Below are 24,164 nucleotides of genomic sequence, written 5' to 3' on the forward strand. Positions count from 1 at the left end.
TTTACCAGATCAAAGGTTTTTAAATAATCGATCGAGTTGGACATTTCTGCACGTTTCCTCCGTTTTTACCATGTAAAATATGGACTGCAGCAACGCAAGACCTTTTTTTTTTTACCCACAATGCTGTTCGGCACGGGATTTCGTGCATGCGCTGTTTGTGGTGCTGAAGCTGCGCGTGCCATAGAAATCCACTCGAGCATCCTTCCGCGAGAGGATCAGAACGAGGAATCCTTGTTTTCGACGGTTGGAAAACTAACGGCTGGGAAATGTCGGGATGTGTCTGCCCGCTGTTCTAGCCTCCTTCATCTCTTTCCACCTCGACAACATAACTTCACTCACTTCACATCACGGCTGTTCTTCAAGCGCAGACATAACAAAGCGGAGACGTTTCTGAACCCGTTTCCGAGGCGGTTTGTTCGAGGCTCGTCGTGTCTCCGGTGCCGCCTGCTCAGCCGTCTCCGCCGCTCCGTTTCGCATCGCTGCTCCGGTCCTCCGGCAACCACACACACACACACACACCTCGGTGTCCGAGCACCATGGCCCGCTCCCGGCGCTTTCACTGAGAGACATGGAAGCCAAGCAACATCCGATAAAGAGCCTCAAAAGCTACCCGGAAACAGGCGGCCGGAGCCTGGCAGCGGCAGCCGGAGGAGACGGAGAAGGAGGCGGCGGCGGCGGCTATCGAGCCGGCTCGGCTGAAATGGAGATGGAGGTGAAGATCCAGAAAGCCATCGACTTCAAGGTGGAGGGTCACCGCTGCTACAAGGAGAAGAAATTTCGGGAAGCGATCGGCAAGTACCACCGGGCGCTGCTGCAACTCAAAGGGGTCCATGTAGCCGACGGGACGACGGGCTCAGAGGTCAACCTGCTGAGCCCACCCGCGGCCACGCTGACCGAGGAGCAGCGGAGAGCCGTGGAGAGCACCGAGATCGAGTGCTACGACAGCCTGACAGGTGAGCCCAGAGCCCCAGAGCCCCGTCACCCCCTGCTGCTGCCGACACCATCGTTGGTTCCGGTTCACCGGGTCCACACGAGCCTGTGTAGGCTGCTTGTTTCTGCAGGTGTCGGATGTGTGCAGAGGAAATCACTTAGAATAGCAAACACGTGCATTATACAGGTCCATTATTTAAATTGTGAGAATGAGAATAAGATAATTTTAAAAATGCAATGAATAAATTGTCCCACGGCCACAAAGCCTCATAGGAAATATGCATGTTGTTTTTTTATTATGTATGAGAAGAGTTCATCGCGCTGTTGTGTTGTAATCATCTTTTCCCAAGGGGTCTGAGGGGTGATGTAAGGTGGCCCCACTTTTCAGGGACATACAGGGTTAACTGAGCTGCACTGAAAATATGAATTAACTCATGAGGCGACTTCTGTATCACTGTGTAGTATTTACACTGGTTACTACATTCAGTTGCTCTATGTGGGTGTTCCGCAAATAGGCCGTTTAAACTCGTTGCAAATACTGATTTATTTTATTTTCCATCTTTAATGCCATGTCTGTACGTCATAAAATACTGACAATATCCATCGCAAGTTTCTAAAGCCCAAGTTCTGATATGACCTTTGGAAATGTGGTCCAGCAGGCTTCGAAGACAAGCTGTTGTTTTTGCCTTTTTTCTGAAGGCTGCATTCATTTAGTTTGACAAGCAGTATGATCCTCTGACTAAATGCTGTCTGTCAACTGAAATGCATATTGTAGGAAAACATACGGCGTGAAGCATGGTGGATTTGAGATGGTTGGAGCAGCTTTTTATGTTTTTGATAGATTTTTGTTAGATTTTAGTTAAAAAATAAATAACGTTTTAAGTACATTTTATTTATATTGCAAAATCACAAATGTGCCTTGGGGGCTTTTATCTGTAATAATGTGTTTAGTGCCTGTATTTGTTTTCATATCTTGTTTTAATGGAACAACAGAGAACAACAAATATATGCAGTTTAAAATGATATGAAATGCAGTAAACACTGCAAATCCTCACAATGGTGAAGCTATAGAAGTGTGAAGAAAAACGTATTGCCGATCAATCTATTAAACAACCATTTGTTTAAGCTTTATTGTATACTTGATATTATATTTGTGGAATATACACCACAATCAAATATCATCCACCCAACCCATTAAACATTAAAATGTTATTCTTATTAGTTTACAATGAGTTTGAACAGAATCTATCTTTCAACCAATAAATCATATATAATGCCTTTTAATTATTTAGTAAAGGTAACAACAAAAGTAGTTTATCAGGATTTACTGCATCAAGAAATACTCGATTACAATTGCCAGTAGCTCTGCTGTACAATATAATGATATAACAGTCTGTGCTCTGGATGCAGGTCATGGTGAACGTTGTCATCCCGGAGTGAGCTCATGATGGTGTTACATCACGATCCGTGTCGGGGTTGTGATGTCTTGGCGAGGGCAGTAGTGACGGTGCGTCTCGTTGCATGGTCTCCGTGTGTTGCCCAGTCAGCCTGCCGTTATGCAATGAAGGTCACCTTGTTGTGTGCAGCGTCCAGGGCCCAGAGTGGAGCCTGAAGGCCACTGTGGGGTGAAGGACAGGATGGGGGAGGGAAAGAGAAGAGGAGGAAGGGAGAGTGAGTTAAGGAAGAAATAAGCATAGGGGCAGAAACAGGAAGGAAGACGCAGGAGATGAAGTGGAAAGTAAGAGGAAGTCAGTTTGAGTGATGTACGAGCGACCGAGGAGAGAGAAGAGCAGAGAGGGGAGAGGAGGGGGAGGACGGGGCCGCGAGCACTCGACAGGGGACCATTTTCACCATGGCAACCGTCACTGGGCCTTTTCCCTGTTGTTGCATTAACACTGATCATCCCCTCCCCTCACTGCTGCTTCAAACAGTGTTCACACGAACACAAAGAACCCTCATCTCAACCTTGCTTTGCCACCAACGACTTGTTTTTTTGTTGATTCTTGTCCACTTGACGTTTATAGAATATTTGCATTCATATTCCTGCTTATGTGCTTTTAAACGACTGATGTCTGCTCCTCTTTATGCCACATGAAACCCCCATAAACCCTTTAAATAAGCAAAGTCATTTCCAAAGACAACTGGGCACTGAGTTTATTTAATTACTTTAACAAGAGTAAATTGTGCATTTATGGGGACTGCTTTATTAATGATTGATTAATTAATGAATTATTGTATCTTTAGCTGGACAGGCAATATTTGTTCGTAAATTCAATCCATTGTAAGCTTTTTAAAGGCATTTGTTGACAATAAGATAAATAAATAATATCACAGCCGTACCTTTTATTAATAATGCAGATAAAATTGAAATACTCCACATTGGGATGAATTCAATAACATCGTCATCTTTACATAACTCTCATTATACAATTCTTGGCTCACAGTTCTTATGCCCACATAAATGATAACAAATAACCTGAAGTCTGTTTCAGCTTGAGAATTAAAATACTAATTCTTACTTGTTTGGAGTATCCACATTTAATTTAAAGAGCATTTTTCTTTACTTAAAAACGATTAAACTAAACATTCAACTCACTGGGATGAAAATGGCTCTTTTGTGATTAATACTTAAATATATATACATACATATATATATATATATATATATATATAGTATATATATTGTGTTTTTACTTTCAAATAATTTTCTCCCATCCAACTCTGAATAACTTTACACAATTACTTATTTTAAATATGCATTCCTTCAGGGAAGTCAGAAAAATGATCAGGTGAGAATCGAGCGGCGTTGCTTTCCGTGCTGCTGGACCGGCCAGTATTTGCTGACATTGCTGATTTTGTGTATCGTGTGCGTGTGCATTTGTGAGTTGATGTGGGTCTTGTCTTCTTGACTTTGTGGTCACAAGTGAAAGATTTCCCCGTTGTACAATGTTGAGTTTATTTTAACTTTACTGGAGTATTTACATTTTATGCAAATTTACAAACACAAGTTTTTGACTGTTGGTCGGTCAAAACAAGCAGTCAGCTCTGGCTTTGGGGATCTGTGATGTTTCTCAGCTGCTGAATGCTGACTCACGGATGCAAAACACAAGATGAAAAAGACATTAAATGGATCAGAGAAAAGCGGAGAGAGAGACAAAATATGTTTTCAAAAACAGGAAATATTTCTGAATAAATAAATATAGAAAAGATGCTGGCAAGAGAAAAAAAATGAGTGAATGTCTAAAGAGAAGAAAAACAGAAATAAGCACTGGCAGTATGGTACCTAATTCGGTCGAACATAAAGACGATGGACGATAGACGATAGACGATGGACGATAGACGATGGACGATAGACGATGGATGATAGACGATAGACGATGGATGATAGACGATGGACGATGGACGATAGACGATGGACGATAGACGATGGCTGATGGACGATAGACGATGGACGATGCGATGGACGATAGACGATGGACGATGGACGATAGACGATGGACGATGGACGATGGACGATGGGCGATAGGCGATAGGCGATGGATGATAGACGATGGGATGATGGCGATGGGCGATGGACGATGGGCGATGGATGATAGACGATGGATGATGGACGATGGGCGATGGACGATAGGCGATGGATGATAGACGATGGATGATAGACGATGGGCGATAGATGATAGACGATGGATGATAGACGATGGACGATAGACGATGGGCGATAGACGATGGACGATAGACGATGGACGATGGATGATAGACGATGGGCGATGAAGCGATGGATGATAGACGATGGATGATAGACGATGGACGATGGATGATAGACGATGGATGATAGACGATGGGCGATGGATGATAGACGATGGATGATAGACGATGGACGATGGATGATGGGCGATAGACGATAGGCGATGGATGATGGCGATGGATGATAGGCGATGGCGATGGATGATAGGCGATCGATGGACGATGGGCGATGGATGATAGACGATGGATGATAGGACGATGGGCGATGGATGATAGGCGATGACGATGGGCGCGATGGACGATGGATGATAGGCGATGGGCGATAGACGATAGACGATGGATGATAGACGATGGATGATAGACGATGGACGATGGATGATAGACGATGGATGATAGACGATGGACGATGGATGATAGACGATGGACGATAGACAATGGACGATGGATGATAGACGATGGACGATAGACGATGGATGATAGACAATGGATGATAGACGATAGACGATGGATGATAGACAATGGATGATAGACGATGGACGATGGATGATAGACGATGGACGATAGACAATGGACGATGGATGATAGACGATGGACGATAGACAATGGATGATAGACGATGGACGATAGACGATGGACGATAGACGATGGACGATGGATGATAGACGATGGATGATAGACGATGGACGATGGACGATGGATGATAGACGATGGACGATGGATGATAGACGATGGACGATAGACGATGGACGATGGATGATAGACGATGGATGATAGACGATGGACGATGGATGATAGACGATGGACGATAGACGATGGATGATAGACGATGGACGATAGACGATGGATGATAGACGATGGATGATAGACGATGGATGATAGACGATGGACGATGGATGATAGACGATGGGCGATAGACGATGGACGATGGACGATAGACGATGGATGATAGACGATGGATGATAGACGATGGATGATAGACGATGGACGATAGACGATGGGCGATAGACGATGGACGATGGATGATAGACGATGGATGATAGACGATGGACGATAGACGATGGATGATAGACGATGGACGATAGACGATGGATGATAGACGATGGACGATGGATGATAGACGATGGATGATAGACGATGGACGATGGATGATAGACGATGGACGATGGATGATAGACGTTGGTTGATAGACGATGGGCGATGGATGATAGGCGATGGATGATGATGGCGATGGATGATAGCGATGGGCGATGGATGATGAGCGATGGATGATAGACGATGGACGATGGATGATAGACGATGGATGATAGACGATGGACGATGGATGATAGACGATGGATGATAGACGATGGACGATGGATGATAGACGATGGATGATAGACGATGGACGATGGATGATAGACGATGGACGATGGATGATAGACGATGGATGATAGATGATGGACGATGGATGATAGACGATGGATGATGGACGATGGATGATAGCGATGGATGATAGACGATGAGCGATGGATGATAGCGAGGCGATGGATGATAGACGATAGACGATAGACGATGGATGATAGACGATGGATGATAGACGATGGACGATGGATGATAGACGATGGATGATAGACGATGGACGATGGATGATAGACGATGGATGATAGACGATGGACGATGGACGATGGATGATAGACGATGGACGATAGACGATGGACGATGGATGATAGACGATGGATGATAGACGATGGACGATGGATGATAGACGATGGACGATAGACGATAGACGATGGACGATGGATGATAGACAATGGACGATGGATGATAGACGATGGATGATAGATGATGGATGATGGATGATAGACGATGGACGATGGACGATGGATGATAGACGATGGATGATAGACGATGGACGATGGATGATAGACGATGGACGATAGACGATGGACGATGGATGATAGACGATGGATGATAGACGATGGACGATAGACGATGGACGATAGACGATGGATGATAGACGATGGACGATAGACGATGGATGATGGACGATGGATGATAGACGATGGACGATAGACGATGGATGATGGACGATGGATGATAGACGATGGATGATAGACGATGGACGATGGATGATAGACGATGGACGATAGACGATGGACGATGGACGATAGACGATGGATGATGGACGATGGATGATAGACGATGGACGATAGACAGTGGTGTATAAAGTACCCAAAAGTCATACTTGAGTAAAAGTAAAGATACTTGACTGGAAAATTACTCAAGTAAAAGTAAAAGTCACCTATGAGAATACTACTTGAGTAAAAGTATTAAAGTATCTGATTTCTTTTGTACTTAAGTATCAAAAGTAATTTGCTGATATTAAATGTACTTAAGTATTGAAAGTAAAAGTAAAAGTAAATGCTGTTAATAAAAAAAACAAAGGGTCAGAATTTTGAGAATTATGAAGTTTATTTGTTTGGGTGCTGTGGCCGCCATGAACAAGGAGTATGAGCTAGGATGAACTTAGCAATATATGAATACTATGAAATTACTAAAATATAAAAACACGATTAACACAGAAAAAAGCAGAACCAAAAGTCACAACCAGAATCATCACTTTAAAGTGAAAAATGTCTTGTTCATCTTCAAAAGAAGTTGATTTTCAAAATGGACAGATTTCAGTGTCGCTCTTCTGGGGCTGAAGACGAGTCCTGCGATGCTGAAGAGCCGTTCACAGGCCCTGATGCAGGTAGAGTGTGTCTAGCTTCACAGGCCCTGATGGTGCAGGTAGAGTGTGTCTAGCTTCACAGGCCCCGGTGCAGGTAGAGTGTGTCTAGCTTCACAGGCCCTGATGTAGGTAGAGTGTGTCTAGCTTCACAGGCCCTGATGCAGGTAGAGTGTGTCTAGCTTCACAGGCCCTGATGCAGGTAGAGTGTGTCTAGCTTCACAGGCCCTGGTGCAGGTAGAGTGTGTCTAGCTTCACAGGCCCTGATGGTGCAGGTAGAGTGTGTCTAGCTTCACAGGCCCTGATGGTGCAGGTAGAGTGTGTCTAGCTTCACAGGCCCTGGTGCAGGTAGAGTGTGTCTAGCTTCACAGGCCCTGATGCAGGTAGAGTGTGTCTAGCTTCACAGGCCCTGATGCAGGTAGAGTGTGTCTAGCTTCACAGGCCCTGATGCAGGTAGAGTGTGTCTAGCTTCACAGGCCCTGATGCAGGTAGAGTGTGTCTAGCTTCACAAGCCCTGATGGTGCAGGTAGAGTGTGTCTAGCTTCACAGGCCCTGATGCAGGTAGAGTGTGTCTAGCTTCACAGGCCCTGGTGCAGGTAGAGTGTGTCTAGCTTCACAGGCCCTGGTGCAGGTAGAGTGTGTCTAGCTTCACAGACAGCAGCACACAGTTGGGAAGCATTTCAGCAAGTCAACGTGATCCACGTCTCCATCCAGCTGTTTGCTGCTGTCATGCGCTTGAGATGACGAAGAGGAAGTCCTCTTCATCAGATGAACTGGACCTGGTGGCATCCCCTAGCTGCAGGGAAGGTTCTTCCATGTGCTGCTTGATGTAGTCCATTCCTGAAATAAAGTGAGAGTATTATAGACATGATAGAATTAATAACACTTCCTAACATGTCATGACCCCAACCAGCAGTTTTATACAAAATAGTTTGTTTTAATTTGAGGTTTATACATTTAGTTTCATGCGCTGTCCGTGCATCCAGAGTTGATTTGTGAATATGTACTTGTATCTCTGTAGTTAAACACAACAACAGTCCCAAATCAATATCGTCGCCATTACTGGACCGTCACTCTTATAATATTAATACAAATAATGATAATAATGCTGTAATGATTAGCATTATATTATAGCTAAGACGACTCAAATCAACAAATTCTCACAACTGTCAACACTTCTTCAGCTCATTAACTCGCTAGCGATCCGTCTGCTGCACTCACGCTAATTGTCTCATTTAATTGACGATAGCTAGCGAACATTAGCCTAACGTACAACATGTGTAGGACAATCAGACACCTGTCTCCCCCTCTCCTGCCAAAGATATAACTTACTCCAATCCTGAGGACAACACTGCTAGATATCTTAACAGGTTTCTGATGATTATCAAAACTAAACATTAACGTTGCGGCTCATGGGATTCATCTTAATTTACCTCAATGTGTTTCCTGAGGTTGGTGAGTTGTTGAAGGCCATATCTCCGTACTTTCGGTCGGCATAAGAGGCACTTCATCCGGTAGGAAGAAACTTTCACTCCGACAAAAGAAAAGAGTTCGCCCAAATATGGCCACGGACGTTGATCTTGGTCCCCGTGGTTGTTCGAGTAGCTTCCATTGCTGCTCCACATGAAATGAGTCGTATCTGTAGCCGCTCGCTAGCATCCTGGGCATCACTGGGAAGAGAAAACACGCGGCAAGGACCACTGAGTCCCAACCTGGTGCTCGTGCTGCGTTCAGGTGCGCTGCGGTGTGTTCCACAACAGTCCCCGATGTTTCTCATGATTATTTTTTCCCGTAGTAACGAGTAACGAAACTGTTTCAGGGGAAATGTATCGGAGTAAAAGTACAAGTTTTCATTGCAAAATGTAGTGAAGTAAAAGTAAAAGTAAACAGAAATATAAGTAGTAAAATAAAGTACAGATACCCAAAAAAACTACTTAAGTAAAGTCACGAAGTACTTCTACTTCGTTACTATACAGCACTGACGATAGACGATGGACGATGGATGATAGACGATGGATGATAGACGATGGACGATGGACGATGGATGATAGACGATGGATGATAGACGATGGACGATGGACGATGGATGATAGACGATGGACGATGGACGATGGACGATGGACGATGGACGATAGACGATGGATGATAGACGATGGACGATGGATGATGGACGATGGACGATGGATGATAGACGATGGACGATGGACGATGGATGATAGACGATGGACGATGGACGATAGACGATGGACGATGGATGATAGACGATGGATGATAGACGATGGACGATGGACGATGGATGATAGACGATGGACGATGGACGATGGACGATGGACGATAGACGATGGATGATAGACGATGGACGATGGACGATGGATGATGGACGATGGACGATAGACGATGGATGATAGACGATGGACGATGGACGATGGACGATGGACGATGGACGATAGACGATGGATGATAGACGATGGACGATGGACGATGGACGATGGATGATGGACGATGGACGATGGGCGATAGAGCGATGGGCGATGGGCGATGGACGATAGACGATGGACGATAGACGATGGACGATGGACGATGGACGATAGACGATGGATGATAGACGATGGACGATGGACGATGGACGATGGATGATAGACGATGGACGATGGACGATGGACGATGGACGATAGACGATGGATGATAGACGATGGATGATAGACGATGGACGATGGACGATGGACGATGGATGATAGACGATGGACGATGGATGATGGATGATGGATGATAGACGATGGACGATGGATGTCCTCTGTGCTGGGCCTTGATGCCTGAGTCTGCGTGTCCCTGTAGGCTGTATGTGTCTAAATGGGTTCCACCCCCACTGTGTCTGTCGCAGGTCAGTGGTGCAACATGTTGGCCAGAGGCCTCTCAGCCCGCCTCAGCTGTCCATCCACCACAAACAGCCCACTGTCAGACTTGTATCAACCAGCTAAGTTTTAACGCCTTCAAATGTGCATTATGAAATGTGAGGAAGATAAAAAAGAAAGCAGGTTGGCGTGACCCTGATGTGAAAGCGATGATCACTTTGACTATTCAGTGGCTCCCGCTCGCTCTGATCTCTCTCTGAAATCTCCCTTTGTTCCTCCTGACGGGCTCAATCTGTGAATGAGTCATAAGTCGCAGCCTTAAGAGAGACACAGCAGGAGGGAATAAGTGAGATCAAGACCTTTTTATTTAGCTGATGCAGCTAACAGCGCACCATCATGATGATCCAGCAATTTTCACCCACTCGCCATAATCGATATAACGAGAATACATTTGAATACAGCGTGCGAATGCAAAGACACATGGATCAGCTTTCATGTCATCACTAATCACATGCGAGTACCAGCTGTTAATGTGTTTCCTCTGACGTGTCCTCGAGTCAGAGCCTCGGGGCGATCAATGAACTTCTGGACCACGACGTACAAACCACAGGCCTCGTACTGGAGATGTTATGAGTCTTTTAGTGGCCTCCACATCTGTGTGCCTTCGTCATCAATCACAGGACATGGCGCTGTCGTGCACTTCCTCAACCGCCTTAAGCTCCCCACATCACAGCCTCAAAGCACAATCTTAATTCAGATGGGGCTGTGTTAATTAGCATGGCAGTGATGTGTAACCCCGCTGATGGTTTCCCAAGTCCATTATCAACCGACTCCTAGTGAGCATTCAAGGCTTCTCTACAAAAGACGAACAGAATAGAAAACTCCTCCCTTTCATCTCCTGCCAGCTCCGTCACCAGGGGACATGGTGCAGTGCATGAGATAAAGGCAGGAGATGAAAGTGAGAAGAAATGTGAGATGGAGGGGTTAAGATGTGGAGAAAGTAGGGTTGAATTTATGAGTTTATGGAGCTCTGTAATGTTTCTTCTGGTCACATGACATCTATTGTTCTGTCCCTCCTGGAGAGGGATCCTCCTCTGTTGCTCTCCTGAAGGTTTCTTCACTTTTTTCCCTGTGAAAGTTTTTTTTCTATTTCTTAGGAGTTTTTCCTGATCCGATGTGAGGTCAAAGGTCAGGGATGTCGATTGTGTACAGATTGTAAAGCCCTCTGAGGGAAATTCATAATTTGTGATATTGGGTTATATAAAACAAACTGAATTGAATGGGATTAGCAGTGGGTGGATGCAAAGGACACGCCTGGTGCTTTGGAGAGAAGAAGCGAGCGATGCAATGTGCTCGTAGGAGGAGAGAAATGTTGTGCAAGGTTGAGAAGGGGAAATGGAGGGGGGGGAGGGGAGGTCGGAGTCTTCTCTCCCTCTGTGCGTGGACGCCTGTCATTGGAGGGGTGGGCCGAGCGAGAGCCATAATGTGCCAGGGCTGCAGATGGCGTGGCATTGCTGTCGGGTCCGACTGGCCCTCCTCCCTCGACTGTACCACTCACACGGCACTGTGCTCTCTCTGTGCCTACGAATGACCTCACAGCTGACAAAGAGAGATTTGGAGGGTGGGGGAAGGGGGAAGGCCGTAAAGATACCGAGGCTGAAATGGGGAAGGCAGTGAAACTAAGGGAGCAGGAGAGATTGGACAGAAGAATTACACATGATGGGATTATAGACAGATATGGGGGACTGAGAAGGAGAGGGACAAGTGACAAGTATGGAAGGAAAGCAGGAACATGCTCATCCCTATGACCTCTAAGGCGGGGGGGATGTTTTTATTGTGAGCTGCTGAGAAATCCAATCAAGACTAATAAGGTTTATATCAGAGCCCTGGCAGGCCAAGATGACTCATGTCACAAGAGTAAATAAGATTCACTCATCTGTCAAGAGGAGAAGGAAAGAGACGGGCAGGCAGGGAGAGAGAGGCAGAACAAAGGCACATCTTTTTATTAGGTTTCTTCAGTTGAAAAAGTGCTCACGAAGCTGCTGCTGTTCATTGGTTAAATTGTCCATGAAAACAGTCAGTACACTAGAAAAAAAGAGATTAACACAGTAAACAACACAAACAGACAATCAATAGAGAAGTAATTGCTAACATGCTGATGCAAGCAGGAGTAATGCCAGCCATGTTTACGTCCTAGTCATTAGCACCAAGCACCTCCATCAGCAGTCATTATGCTTATATCTGATCATTAGAAAAAATTACATTTTCAGACGATGGTGTCACGACGGGATTAGGGTGGACCCAAATGCACGACTCAGGTGACAGATAATTCAAATAAAGACTCTTTACTGAAAGCGTCGTTAAGATCGGAACAGACAGAACTAGAACGGGCACTCGGTAGAGCGCATACCTTCGCATATGACAAGATTGGTCATTGAATTATGAACATGTTGGCATTAGTTGCATGCCAATTAGATACAAATTTACTTTGCTATGGTAAAAAGAAGATTTTGACCTTTTCATGACCTTGACCTTTGACCCGATCGATCCCAAAATCTAATCAAATGGTCCCCGGATAATAACCAATCATCCCACCAAATTTCATGCGATTAGGTTTAATACTTTTTGTGTTATGCGAGTAACACGCATACAAATAAATAAATAAATACACGGCGATCAAAACATAACCTTCCGCATTTTCAATGCGAAGGTAATAATCAAACTATGGAACGCTCGAGGGCTTGGTCGGAAAAACACAAGACAATCTGGCAGAGGGCAAGTGGAAGTGAGGGAGCTAAATAGTGAGGGACTAATGAGGGGATGGGCTGCAGGTGAGAAGGGCGTGAGGACCAGGTGAAGGGAATGAGGGACTAACGAGGTGATCAGAGGCAGGTGAGGGGAGTTGAATTGACGAGATGGGAAGCAGGATCTGGAATGACAGGATAGTCAGTGACAGGATGAAAACAACTACTACAAAAAGGAAGGCGTGGAGCTAAACTGTTACAGATGGTGCAACACGAAAAGTTAAGGGATCTTGAGAGATATTACAGTTTGTTCTGGGAACATGAATGTTTGTAGCCAACATTCTCAGAATCGAGAGGTTCCACTAAAAATATGTTGGCACTAGAGGAAAAGCCACAGGGTCACGAAGTCATTGGGATTCATCCACTGTGGACCATAAATATATTAAAGCAAATTGCATGACAATCTATTCGAGACATTTCCCTGAAAAACTAAGAAAGTCCCAGCAAAGCAGATAGACCATGTGACCAACGCTGACCGGGTCAGATGTCTTCCAATGTTCTAGGTGTCATCAATGAAGAGTCTTGAAGGCCCATCTGCTCTGGTTCGTGTCTCTGACGGGCCGACGGTGATCGTGGGGTCCGGTTGCACCACAGTGTGCACACAGCACATCGTACTAATTAACGGGGAACGAATATTTGAATTGAATATACATTTACATACAATAATTACATTTCAAGAAAATTATTCTGACACCTCAGGGATTTATCAGAAAGCTTCTGTTGAGCCCATGTGGTTCCGACACAGTATGTCTGTGCGGGATTTAGATCGTTGGACCGCAACCGTTTTCTGATATGGACTGACAGTTGTGTTAAGTAATGAATAAATTGAAAGTGTCCGTCAAACCTTTTTTTAGCCCGCTGAGAGAAACTGAGATGAACAGATGCGCTTTTTCTGACACCTCAGAGAGAGAGAGAAATACAGAAATAGAAATATAGACTATTGCAAAGCCTTCAGGAATGAGAATGAGCTTTTTGTGCACATCTAACTGATATCCAGCTGATGTTGACATTGAAAGCCCGTCCTCGTGACGGACTGTTGGTGGTGACAGTGACATGTAAAGGTTGTGCTGCGCCTGACTGACGGTCATTCTCAGTGGAGCAGATTTAGCAGCCTCCCACGCCACTACTGTCAAATAAAAAAAAAGATTATGAGTTAAAATGTTAAATGTAAAGATGATCTAATTGTTTGTTTGCAATGGATGAAAGGGTTTGTTTGTGGTGAACCAGCATGTCTCCTAACCCTGCAGCTCTAAAGAGCTTGTAGTGTCCACCCATTTACATCCAACTGGAGCTCAAACTTTCACCACTTTTCCCGAAAATTGGAATAGTGTGTCTACCTCCAGTACTGTTATGTGTGTGCTTGTTTTTTGTTGTTTGTTTCGCATATTGATGTAAGGAACGCTGCAGTCTCCTTATCGCTCCACACAGATCTGATGTTTTTGTCATGTCAATGGCGTTTATGCATTTTGTTTTTAATAGATGCATCAACTGACCGACCTGAGCCCTGGATTCTTTTGTTGTTGATATTTCAACTTTTTTTCTTCTATTTTTCATGACTAAAAAACAAGTGTAAGGAAACACATTTTTACTGTTTTGATGAACTCTCTCCGCTCTTATCAGCGTAGGTTTTGGCCGAAGCCCCAAACAGCAGACGGACACAGGTAGCCGGGGAGCCAGGTATAACTTAGTGGAGCATTTAGCAAGTAAAGAGACAGATATTTCCCTCAATCGACAGAAAACATAGCAAAAGGAAAATATTGGACTTTCATCCATCAATGTTGCTATGTGTGTTCTGGATGTGTAAATACAGAGTCGGAGTAAGCACTAAAGAAAGCAGGCCGGAAACTTGTGGTTGTTTCTTTTTAGGAAATGATGAAAGCCGTTAATTTACTTCAGGTGCTTTACTGCCTCGCAGATTTTGGCAGACTTTTTGAGGTTCTGAGCCAAACCATTTGTCAGTTGTCTCCGTTGACCTTTCCAAAGACTCCCTCGTCTCTCACAGCAGTATAATGCAGAGAGCATGTTTCTTTACAGATATTATGCTTATTATCCAAACACAAATGAAAAAACTCCAGAAATAGATGAATATTAAAAAGCCCAGCCCTAATTCTACATTACAATCTTTGAGAAGCTGTTTGATGGTAAGATCTGCTGAGCTAAAGACAAGAGTCTGCTCAGGATCCACAGATGACATCACCAATCTAATAATGACCAAGCTAAGGGCCACAACAGATTTATGTCTCTGTCAGAGAGTTGAACTACAGACATAACCTCAATAAAAGTCATCTAATCTTTATTAAACTGCACTTATCTACTTATTTGAATGCATGGTTTTACTCACGAGAGTAAAAGTAATATAGAAAGTCCTCGATCTTCCTCTGGCCCTTAGCAAAGATGTAAAATTAATATTGTAATCTAATAAATACAGCCACAACTACATGAGCTCTTTATGTTCTTTCGGGCAACCCAGCGGTCCCCCCTGAGTACCGTGGGGCCACAGACAAGACATTGCTCGGCTTGATTTCTGGAAACTGCGAAGTGCAACGGAGAACATAAATAGTCATAGAGAAGATGAGCTTCCTCACTTGTATAAATATTTAAGGAGATGAGCATTAATCCTGAATCAGCGACTATTTCCGGAGGGTGGTTGATGGAGCACGGGAGAAGATGGCGAAGCATGAGGATAAGGATGTGTGGCAAAAGACGACTGAAGTAACACTGTAATCTCCTGTAATCTACGTATTTAAAGTCTTTGGTTTTCGTACAGATTGAACAAAGAGCTTTGGACCAAAGATAGCCGTGTTGTGTATTATAATAGTGGCCGTTTGTCCACTGGTTTTCAACAAGTGGGATAATATTGGGAATTTATCCATCCGGCTGCTGCCTGTAAACCTTAAAAAAAAACTTGCATTGAACAGATTATAAACATGACATTGCTCTCCATACAGTTCAATATGATCCCCATCACATGCAAAGCCCTTCACAACCCTGAACACCTTCATACCTTTCTGACCTTTCTGACCTCCTGCACCAACCTCAGATTTCTGTTTTGTTTCTGATTGTTATGTAATCTCTCTTGTTTACATTCTTATATTATTTCTGTTTTAACCATGCAAAGGGCCGTTGAGTAGCTTTTAAAGTGCTATACAAATCAAATGTATTATTATTCATTCATATTTGTATAATTTGTATTATTATTATGAGAGTGGGGTCCATCTTTCTCATCTAACTCTTTGCAAGAGAGATAAAAAAATCACATTTCACATCAAGTTAAAAATTGCAGTTTGCAAACTCTCATATGATGGAGATTTCCTGCCTTCATGTATCTCCCAAAATACACACATCTCAATCTCTACCTGCCTGTTCTCTGGAGCTCAGTGAACGTGGCTCTGACTTGTTTGTAAAGCTGGTCCCAGAACTCTCCACGTCTGGCTCCTCTGAGACCCACACAGTCAAACAAGAACGATAAGAGTAAATATGAGCATGTTTTTGACGCCATGTTTTCCACTTCATTGACACATAATGTTAAGGGGTGAGCAAGGCAGGAACCCAAAAGCAGCACAATGAGTCTTTCTTTCCAAATAAAAAGGTTTCTTTTAATTGTTCACTGAGCAGAACCACAGTCTGGCAACAGGAGAGAAACAAACAGGAACAGGGACAAGAACCGGACAGGAACAAAAACGACCAGACAAAGAACAAGCAGAAAGACACAGGCTAAATACACTGGGGAAAACGACACAGGTGGAGACGATCAGGGCGTGGCTGGGGACAATCAGGAACGAAACAAGCACAAGGAAGGAAGCGCAGGGAAACAGGAAACGAGACAGGGACTTCAAAACAAAACAGGAAACACTCCAAATCATAACACATAATCAAAGAGATCATTAGCACGTCTATTAAATTTGGTATTTAAAGACACAAATCACAGCATTTCTTATGCATATTCCCTCTGAGGAAAAGAGCCTATTTCATATTCCTTATGTCCCATTGTGAATTATATCAACAAAACTAAAAACACTAAACTGCTGCATTATGGGAGTGACTCCTTCCATTTGGTTAAAAAAAAAAAAAACAGCTATTGAAATTAAATAAGGGTTCAAGATGAAAAGCAGCCACATTGAGACACAAGCAGATGAGAGGAGAAAAATTATAGTAACTGTTGTGTTTCAAAAATGTTTGCCACTGGCCCGACTATAGAAGAGTTGTTTTAATGCACTTTTGTTCATTTTTTGTTGTTTCAAAATAATATATACACCATTAGATATCCTACAAAAAGCAGCCAATGCAATAAAGACGAATTGCAAGCCACGTGTTTGTGTGAAAGTCGGTGAAATAGATACGAGCTGATGTTCAGAAGAGGATTCTGATACCTTCTTAAACAACGAGGGGGAAAGAGACGACAAAACAACTAAAGACTCCCTCCTGGATTTGTTCATTATTCCACATCCCCGATGAGGATCAGTGGCAAATCTGTCAATACACATCTGAGAATCAGAATATAATAGCTCTTGAAATAATTATTCATTCAATATGAACAAAATCTGCTATTTTGGCCCCAACATAGATGACAATGCAGCGGGGGGGGGTAATGCTGTGTCAGGACAATGCAGACGAGCCCTGGTGATAAAGCCAGAGAGCTGTGGCCCCGGTTGGAGCTATTCTTAGTGGGCCCGGAGAGACCGGCGGCGCTGTCCGGGTGGGACGTCAGTGTGTGGGATCGCATTTTGCTTGGAGGTTATTTCTACGAGGCGATTTTCTAGTGATGATGACGATGCACGGTTCATTTGTCTCTGCAAATACATCTGATGCAGGTCTCTGACATTTGTAAAGGAGAGATGGGGAAAGGTGAGGACGTGTGTGTGTGTGTGTGTGTGTGTGTGTGTGTGTGTGTGTGTGTGTGTGTGTGTGTGTGTGTCGGGTCTCTCTCCATTTGTAATTATCATCCTGCAACAGAACTAATTACAAGGTGATGGACAGCACACTAATCAGCAGGGCCACGGCTTGCTTTAAGTTATCGTGGTGTCACGCCTGGTGGGATGGAGATGGGGAAAGATGGGAGGTGGGGGGGGTTCAGAGGTGATGTAGAGAAACAGAGGTAAATCTGCTACTTGTCTTCTATCTCCTGCCCTTTGTTTGTCTCTCTTCTCTTGTCCTCTGTTCTTAAACAGGAACCGTGTCATTATTTTCCCCTCGGCTGTGTCTGGATTTGTGTTTTGTCTCTTTCTCTCTGTCCTCACTCGGCCCTCCCCTGTCTCTCGTCTTTTTCCAGCTTCCTGCCTCTCTCTCTCTCTCTCTCTCTCTCATGCCTCCCAGGCATTGGCGCTCCGTCAGCTAAATGAAAGCGAATGCAGGATCTGTGTTTTCAAACGTGATGGTTGAGGCAAACCAGTGGGGTTTCTGAGCGTGTGTTAACCACTCCCACTCACCGCACCTCTTCTTCAGGCAACAGAAACGCACATTCACATTCACACACTCGCACTCGAGTCCACGGCTGCTCCGCACCTGTTGGCTTTTTGCTGCGTTTAGACGTTCAAAAGCATTTTTTCTGTTCCATTTATTTCCAATTTCCTGAGTTTCATTTCGCCTCTCGTCAAATCCGGCAGTGAGATAGAAGTTCCCCAGGAACAGAAAGATACTCGCACTCACGACGCTGACACTTGAAGACAAATCTATAACTCGTCTGCGCCACTGATTTCCTGTATCCAGTCACATTATTATTCCTCCCCTCATCTCTTGTTATACTTCCGCAGACTGTGAAGGACTTTTTGGTTTGTGTCTAGGTATGCAGCTAACTCATTATAAATGTCTGTTAAAATGTTTCAGTTTATCTGATAACTTATCAATTAGATTATATAAATAGCGCACGCTTCTTTAATTCCGTTGTTGTCTTACAGGAGCTGCAGCTTTCATTATTATTTTTTAGTTTTTGCATTATAGATTTATTCAAGGCCGGTTTTAGGCCAGAGGTCCGTGGTGGACTGATGTGTTGATGAATCCGCAGTGGAGTGCTGCGTCAGAGCGGCCCTTCATTGTGTTCACCTGAATGCAATCGAGTGAAAACATCAGGAGGCCGCAGCATGAAAACAACTTCCTGCGTTAACTCTGAAATTGTGCAGAATGAACATGAATATAGAAAATGAATTCAGACGTAGCTGATATGTTAATGCACAAACAGGGACCCTCTGACTCATTGGTCTGCCTGTCATCGGACGCCTCGGCTCCAGTAGTATTGTTCTCCTGTTTTTTATGGGCCCGGCCCTCTCCGATGATCCTGTCATTATCACACCCATAATGCATCTCACCGCACTCTACATTTCCTCTGGCTTCTGCCTAATGGGCAAGGGTGCGGCCGGCCAGTCATCATTTGTGTACACTGCCTGTGTGTGTGTGTGTGTGTGTGTGTGTGTGTGTGTATCTGTACAGTCATCTTTTTAGCCATTGTTTGCATCAAACAAAAGTTCATTTAAAAGCCAGTGTGTGTTTCACTGTGTGTGTGGTTGTGTCGTCATTTATTTTGATCCAGGACCCACTTGATTGTTTGCAGTCACCTGTGTTACTGTGTGTGTGTGTAACCCTGCCCATGTCATTGTGTATCTGCTGCTAACACTGTAGTGTGTATTCAATGTCTCATGTGTGTGTGAGTGCCAGTGAGCTCTCTCTAACTGCATTACGGACTGTAACTGAATCCTCTGGAAGCCGTCCTCTGCTGCAGGGCGATGATGGAGGGATGAGAGTAGTCATGTCGCGTCCGGACGGTTGTGAAAAACAAATAGAGGAGTGGAGTCTGGAGAGAGGTGTGCAAGAGAGCCAGAGGGCGTCTGAAAATAACAGGATGGTGGGATTTGCTTTTGTTCTTTTGACTCTGAGGGTGTGTCCATCCTTTACGCACATCTAGTAATGATGGTGTTGCATTTTGAATAAGAAAGTCAAAGGGCTTAATAGGAGGAAACAATACTATTTATTAGTCAGTGTGGAAAAAAACAGCCAACTAAATCGATAATAATGTTAAACCACATCTCCTATGTGGGGAGGAAATATGTATAGAAGATTTATCAGTTTACGAAATACAAATAGTCAGGGTCTGAAATGTCTGTGGGGTTGTGGAGAATATGATGCGATCCTTTGGTAAGACACCCTTTTCACTGGAGACATGTCACAGTGTACGCAAAGCACAGATGTAAATCTTTAAACTGAATGAATTATATTTGGCTGATTGATTCCAGGGTCCTGTCTGGTTGATGCTTGTTCGTGCTGACTCACTGTTGTACCATGTTTACCTGCACATGGTCATGGAGCATAACACTACCCAGGTTGCAGCAGATGATAATGAACGCAATGTTTCTGGATGTCTGTTAATGCAGTTAAGGAAATAAGAGCAACGTCACCATCTGAGATGATTATTATCATTAATATTTTGTGTTTTGCTGACTAACTTGAGTTTTCTTACGATGACATCATCGTCAACATGTCTGCTGTAAACAAACGAAATGGATCATATGTTTCCTTTTGTGTTCCGTGTTTAACGCACATGAGGAACGAATCTGAATAAAACTAAAGAAAACACAGATTATTTGATGACACTTTTTTGTTTTTATTAATCAATTTTTTTCTTTCCACACCAAAACTGACACAGATGTTTGCGTTCAATGCATTCCACCAGATGTCAACGATTTTAAGGTTGTCTGTATATTGCTCATCCGATATGGTGAGGTTCCTTTTCACAACGAATACATATTATTAAAATGAAATGAAAACATCTGGATAAATTCACAGAGAGAGAGAGAGATGGGTTCAGATTGAGGAACACAAACTCCCCCGATAGTCTCCCACATGTCTCATCTCTTCTCCTTCATCTTCCCACATATGAACCTCCTCTTCCTCCTCCTGCTGCAGCCACACCCCTCAGGGAGAGAGGGAGGGTTAAAAAAAAAGGAGTCAGACATGACAATGGTTGTACACGGAAGGATAAAAGACATTTATTGTTTGATGTATCATCAGATAGATTAAGACACAGAAAGAAAAGAACAAGAAGAGTGGAAACTAAACCTCAAGTGCTAGAGGGCAAAGTGATATCTGAGCCATCAGTAGGCATTTAAAAGCTTTGGTGGACTAAAAGCGGTCTGTGTGTGTGTGTGTGTGTGTGTGTGTGTGTGTGTGTGTGTGTGTGTGTGTGTGTGTGCACGTGAGCGCGTCTATACTAATGAAGTTATGACAATCTCAGCAGATCTCAGCTACACTGAACTACAAAGCCTATTCCCGAGTCTCCCACATCGCATGATGGCGTGTTATTCGGTTCAAGCTTCGCTCACATCTCGTCCCAAAGGACTTCTGCTGTGTCCGTCGCTCACTTTCACTCGGCATCCTCCTGCCCTTCCTTTCCTCGTCTCCTCTCTGCGTACAACATATCTGCTAAGTCGGCATTGGCGGCGTTCAATCCGTCATTCTTGAGATCGAACGTCTCCACTATTCTTGTTTGTTGCATGTTGAGCTCAACACGTGGAGACTTTCGTCTCCTGCCCCAGAGCTCAAACTGCTCGCACCGCTTTCTGTCTTCTCTATGCCAGGAGACATTTAGTATTTAGCTATTTATCGTCCCGATAGTCGCTGCCATCCTCAGGATGAACTGTTCACTATGGCTCTATTGAAAGGCGCAGAGTGAGATGTCAGCTGAATATCCCCGTCTTTGTTTTACGTGCATAATTGTCGTTGGCTGAGACTCGAGGCAACTGCTTTAAATGAATAATGAGTCAAATTAATGAAAGTCTTTTTTTAACTTCCAAACCACTGCCTGTTCCCCCTCTTCCTTCCTGCAGCGTGCCTGTTGCAGTCTGAGCTGGTGAACTACGAGCGGGTGAAGGACTACTGTCTGAAGGTGCTGAGCCACCGGAGAGACCACTTCAAGGCCATGTACCGAGCCGGCATCGCCTTCTACCACCTGGGGGACTACGAATGTGCTCTCCGCTACCTGCGTGACGCCAAGAACCGCGAACCCACAGGTGAGGATGAACTGTGTATTATAAGGGAATTCTGAAACTGGGCACTTCGCAAATGATGGAAAACAGGCTTCCAGACGCGCGTGAGTTAAGTCATCAACATTTAATGACAGGAAGTGTAAACAAACATTCAAGGCCTCACGGTCGTGGTCTTCAAAGGTCCCGGCTCCTCAGGTCCAGCCTGAAGCACCCAGCGCTCTTTCTCCAGGACAGAGTAACAGTCGCAAAATCAGCCAATCATTCTCAAAGGTTAGTCCATCCTTTAACACCTAGTGATTGGTTCAAAGTCCCACTAGAACAATGGAGGGGTCGAATGTCACTGAACCCCGGGTCGAAACGTCACTTCCGGTCAAGTCACTAAACAGGTATTTTCACAATAAAAGTCCCGTCTATTATTGTAAGTCACTTCACGGATTTCAACCGGCTTCGACAATCTGAAATACTAACAGTCACTCTCATGCAACATACATTAATTCTTGCCGTTTACATTTGCATAGAGTAAACATTACCCCTATGCTCTATAATACATTAATAACAATATCAATATTCTCCCTAATATTTCCTATTACAATATCTTTCTATATGTATTAATTTAAAGCATCAGAACTCTGCACATGTTATCAAAATAAACTACTACAACCTAACAGTATTTAGTTACACTCGCGTGCCTCGTGCTAGAGGTGACGTATTACTGCACGTTGAAGCAGAACTCTAGTTGTTGGTTATAGTATTTTAATATAAGTTGAATTAGTGTACCTACACCGTAATGCATTATTAACTGTAACATGCAGACTTTGTGAAACCTTTGTGCTCCTTTAGAGACAATGAGGTCACGTCCTTGATACTTTTGTTGGCTGATTGTTTTGTGAATTAACAGTTGATGTTAAACAATATATTGCATTATCATTTTTTACCTCATTATGTTTTAATTTGAGGCAAACTGAATGATACATCGATACCAGTTATTAGATATTTGATGAAATGTCAGTCGAGGAAATAATTGACGCTTTAACTTTTGAGCTCTGTCATAGCCGAGGTCGTCTCTGTGCTTTTATTGAAAGAAGCCAACAAGTAACGGCTCATGAAATTGATTGAAGCAAAGATGTGCTCTCCACCTTTCTGCCTCGCATCTACTGCACGTTGTCTCTCCGTCACAGACACCAACGTGCTGCGCTACATCCAGCTGACGGAGATGAAGATGAACAAGAGCGGCCAGCGGGAACGAGAGAGCGGCAAAGAGACGCAGGGCTAACCCTCGACCTTTGACCCCTCATCAACCCCCCCTCTTTGGTCCTCTATCTACGCCCGGCAGCAGCACAGCCCACAGACAGAAGACAGAAGACGCAATCACCCGCCAGGGAGACATATCAAGCTCTGTCTGCAAGCCAACCTCCTCTTCCCTCTCGTCCCTCTTCCTCTCCCTCTTCTCTCCCTCAGGTGCTGCGGTTCTTCTCCCGAGACGCAGACAGTCGAGCAAACTTTAAAAACTTCTTTTTTTTTTTAACTGTACTATACTCAATGAAAAAGGAGCTTCAAAACATACATATGAATAATGGTCATTTGCGTGATTTAGTAAATGTTTTTAAAGACAAAAAAGGCATTTAGTGTCTGCTCTCTTTTCTCTCTCTTTTTCTCTCTGCCTTCTCTCCGTCTTTCTTCGAACTCTTGAGGAGAATATCGGGGCCGGGAAGCTCGACCACACCGGGATGGGGGCACGAGTGTGTGTGTGACCATAAGAGGGGGATAGTGAGGAGGGGGTGTGTGTGTGTGACACATATCGAGACATAGCCTGATTAGACTGTCCATCCTCCCCCACTCGGGCTTCCTCAGGCGAGCACAGGAAACCTTCCGTCAAGTAGAGAAAACGCCCGCTTCTTAATCTATCACGCTACTGTTTCACTTTTCTCTGCCATGTAACTCTGGACTGTTTTAGTTGTTTAGATTCAAGGGCTAATTCAAGTGTTTGTAAACTGTCACTAGGATTTTTAATTTGCTTCCAGTGTTCATCACACTCTCGTTATCTGTTGTTGAACGCCTTCGTGTCAGCAGGTGTGCTATTGTAGAAACCGGTGTATCTTGAATGTGTTGTCAAGCGTCGCCATTGAGAACGTGGAAGCACCCCCACACACACACA

At 44.1% G+C, this 24,164-nt stretch overlaps 1 protein-coding gene across 1 annotated transcript; it reads left to right on the forward strand.

Moving 5' to 3' along the window:
- Nucleotides 1-397: 397 nt before the first annotated feature.
- On the forward strand, nt 398-23,711 carry ttc9b (tetratricopeptide repeat domain 9B; the record flags this gene model as incomplete). Its single annotated transcript, XM_056441322.1, has 3 exons — nt 398-953; nt 21,851-22,033; nt 23,188-23,711. Coding segments are annotated over 3 exons (834 nt in total), but the record flags the coding sequence as incomplete, so codon positions are not given.
- Nucleotides 23,712-24,164: the final 453 nt, after the last annotated feature.

Source organism: Pseudoliparis swirei, chromosome 20 (assembly GCF_029220125.1).
Source record: "Pseudoliparis swirei isolate HS2019 ecotype Mariana Trench chromosome 20, NWPU_hadal_v1, whole genome shotgun sequence".
Lineage (NCBI taxonomy): Eukaryota > Metazoa > Chordata > Actinopteri > Perciformes > Liparidae > Pseudoliparis > Pseudoliparis swirei.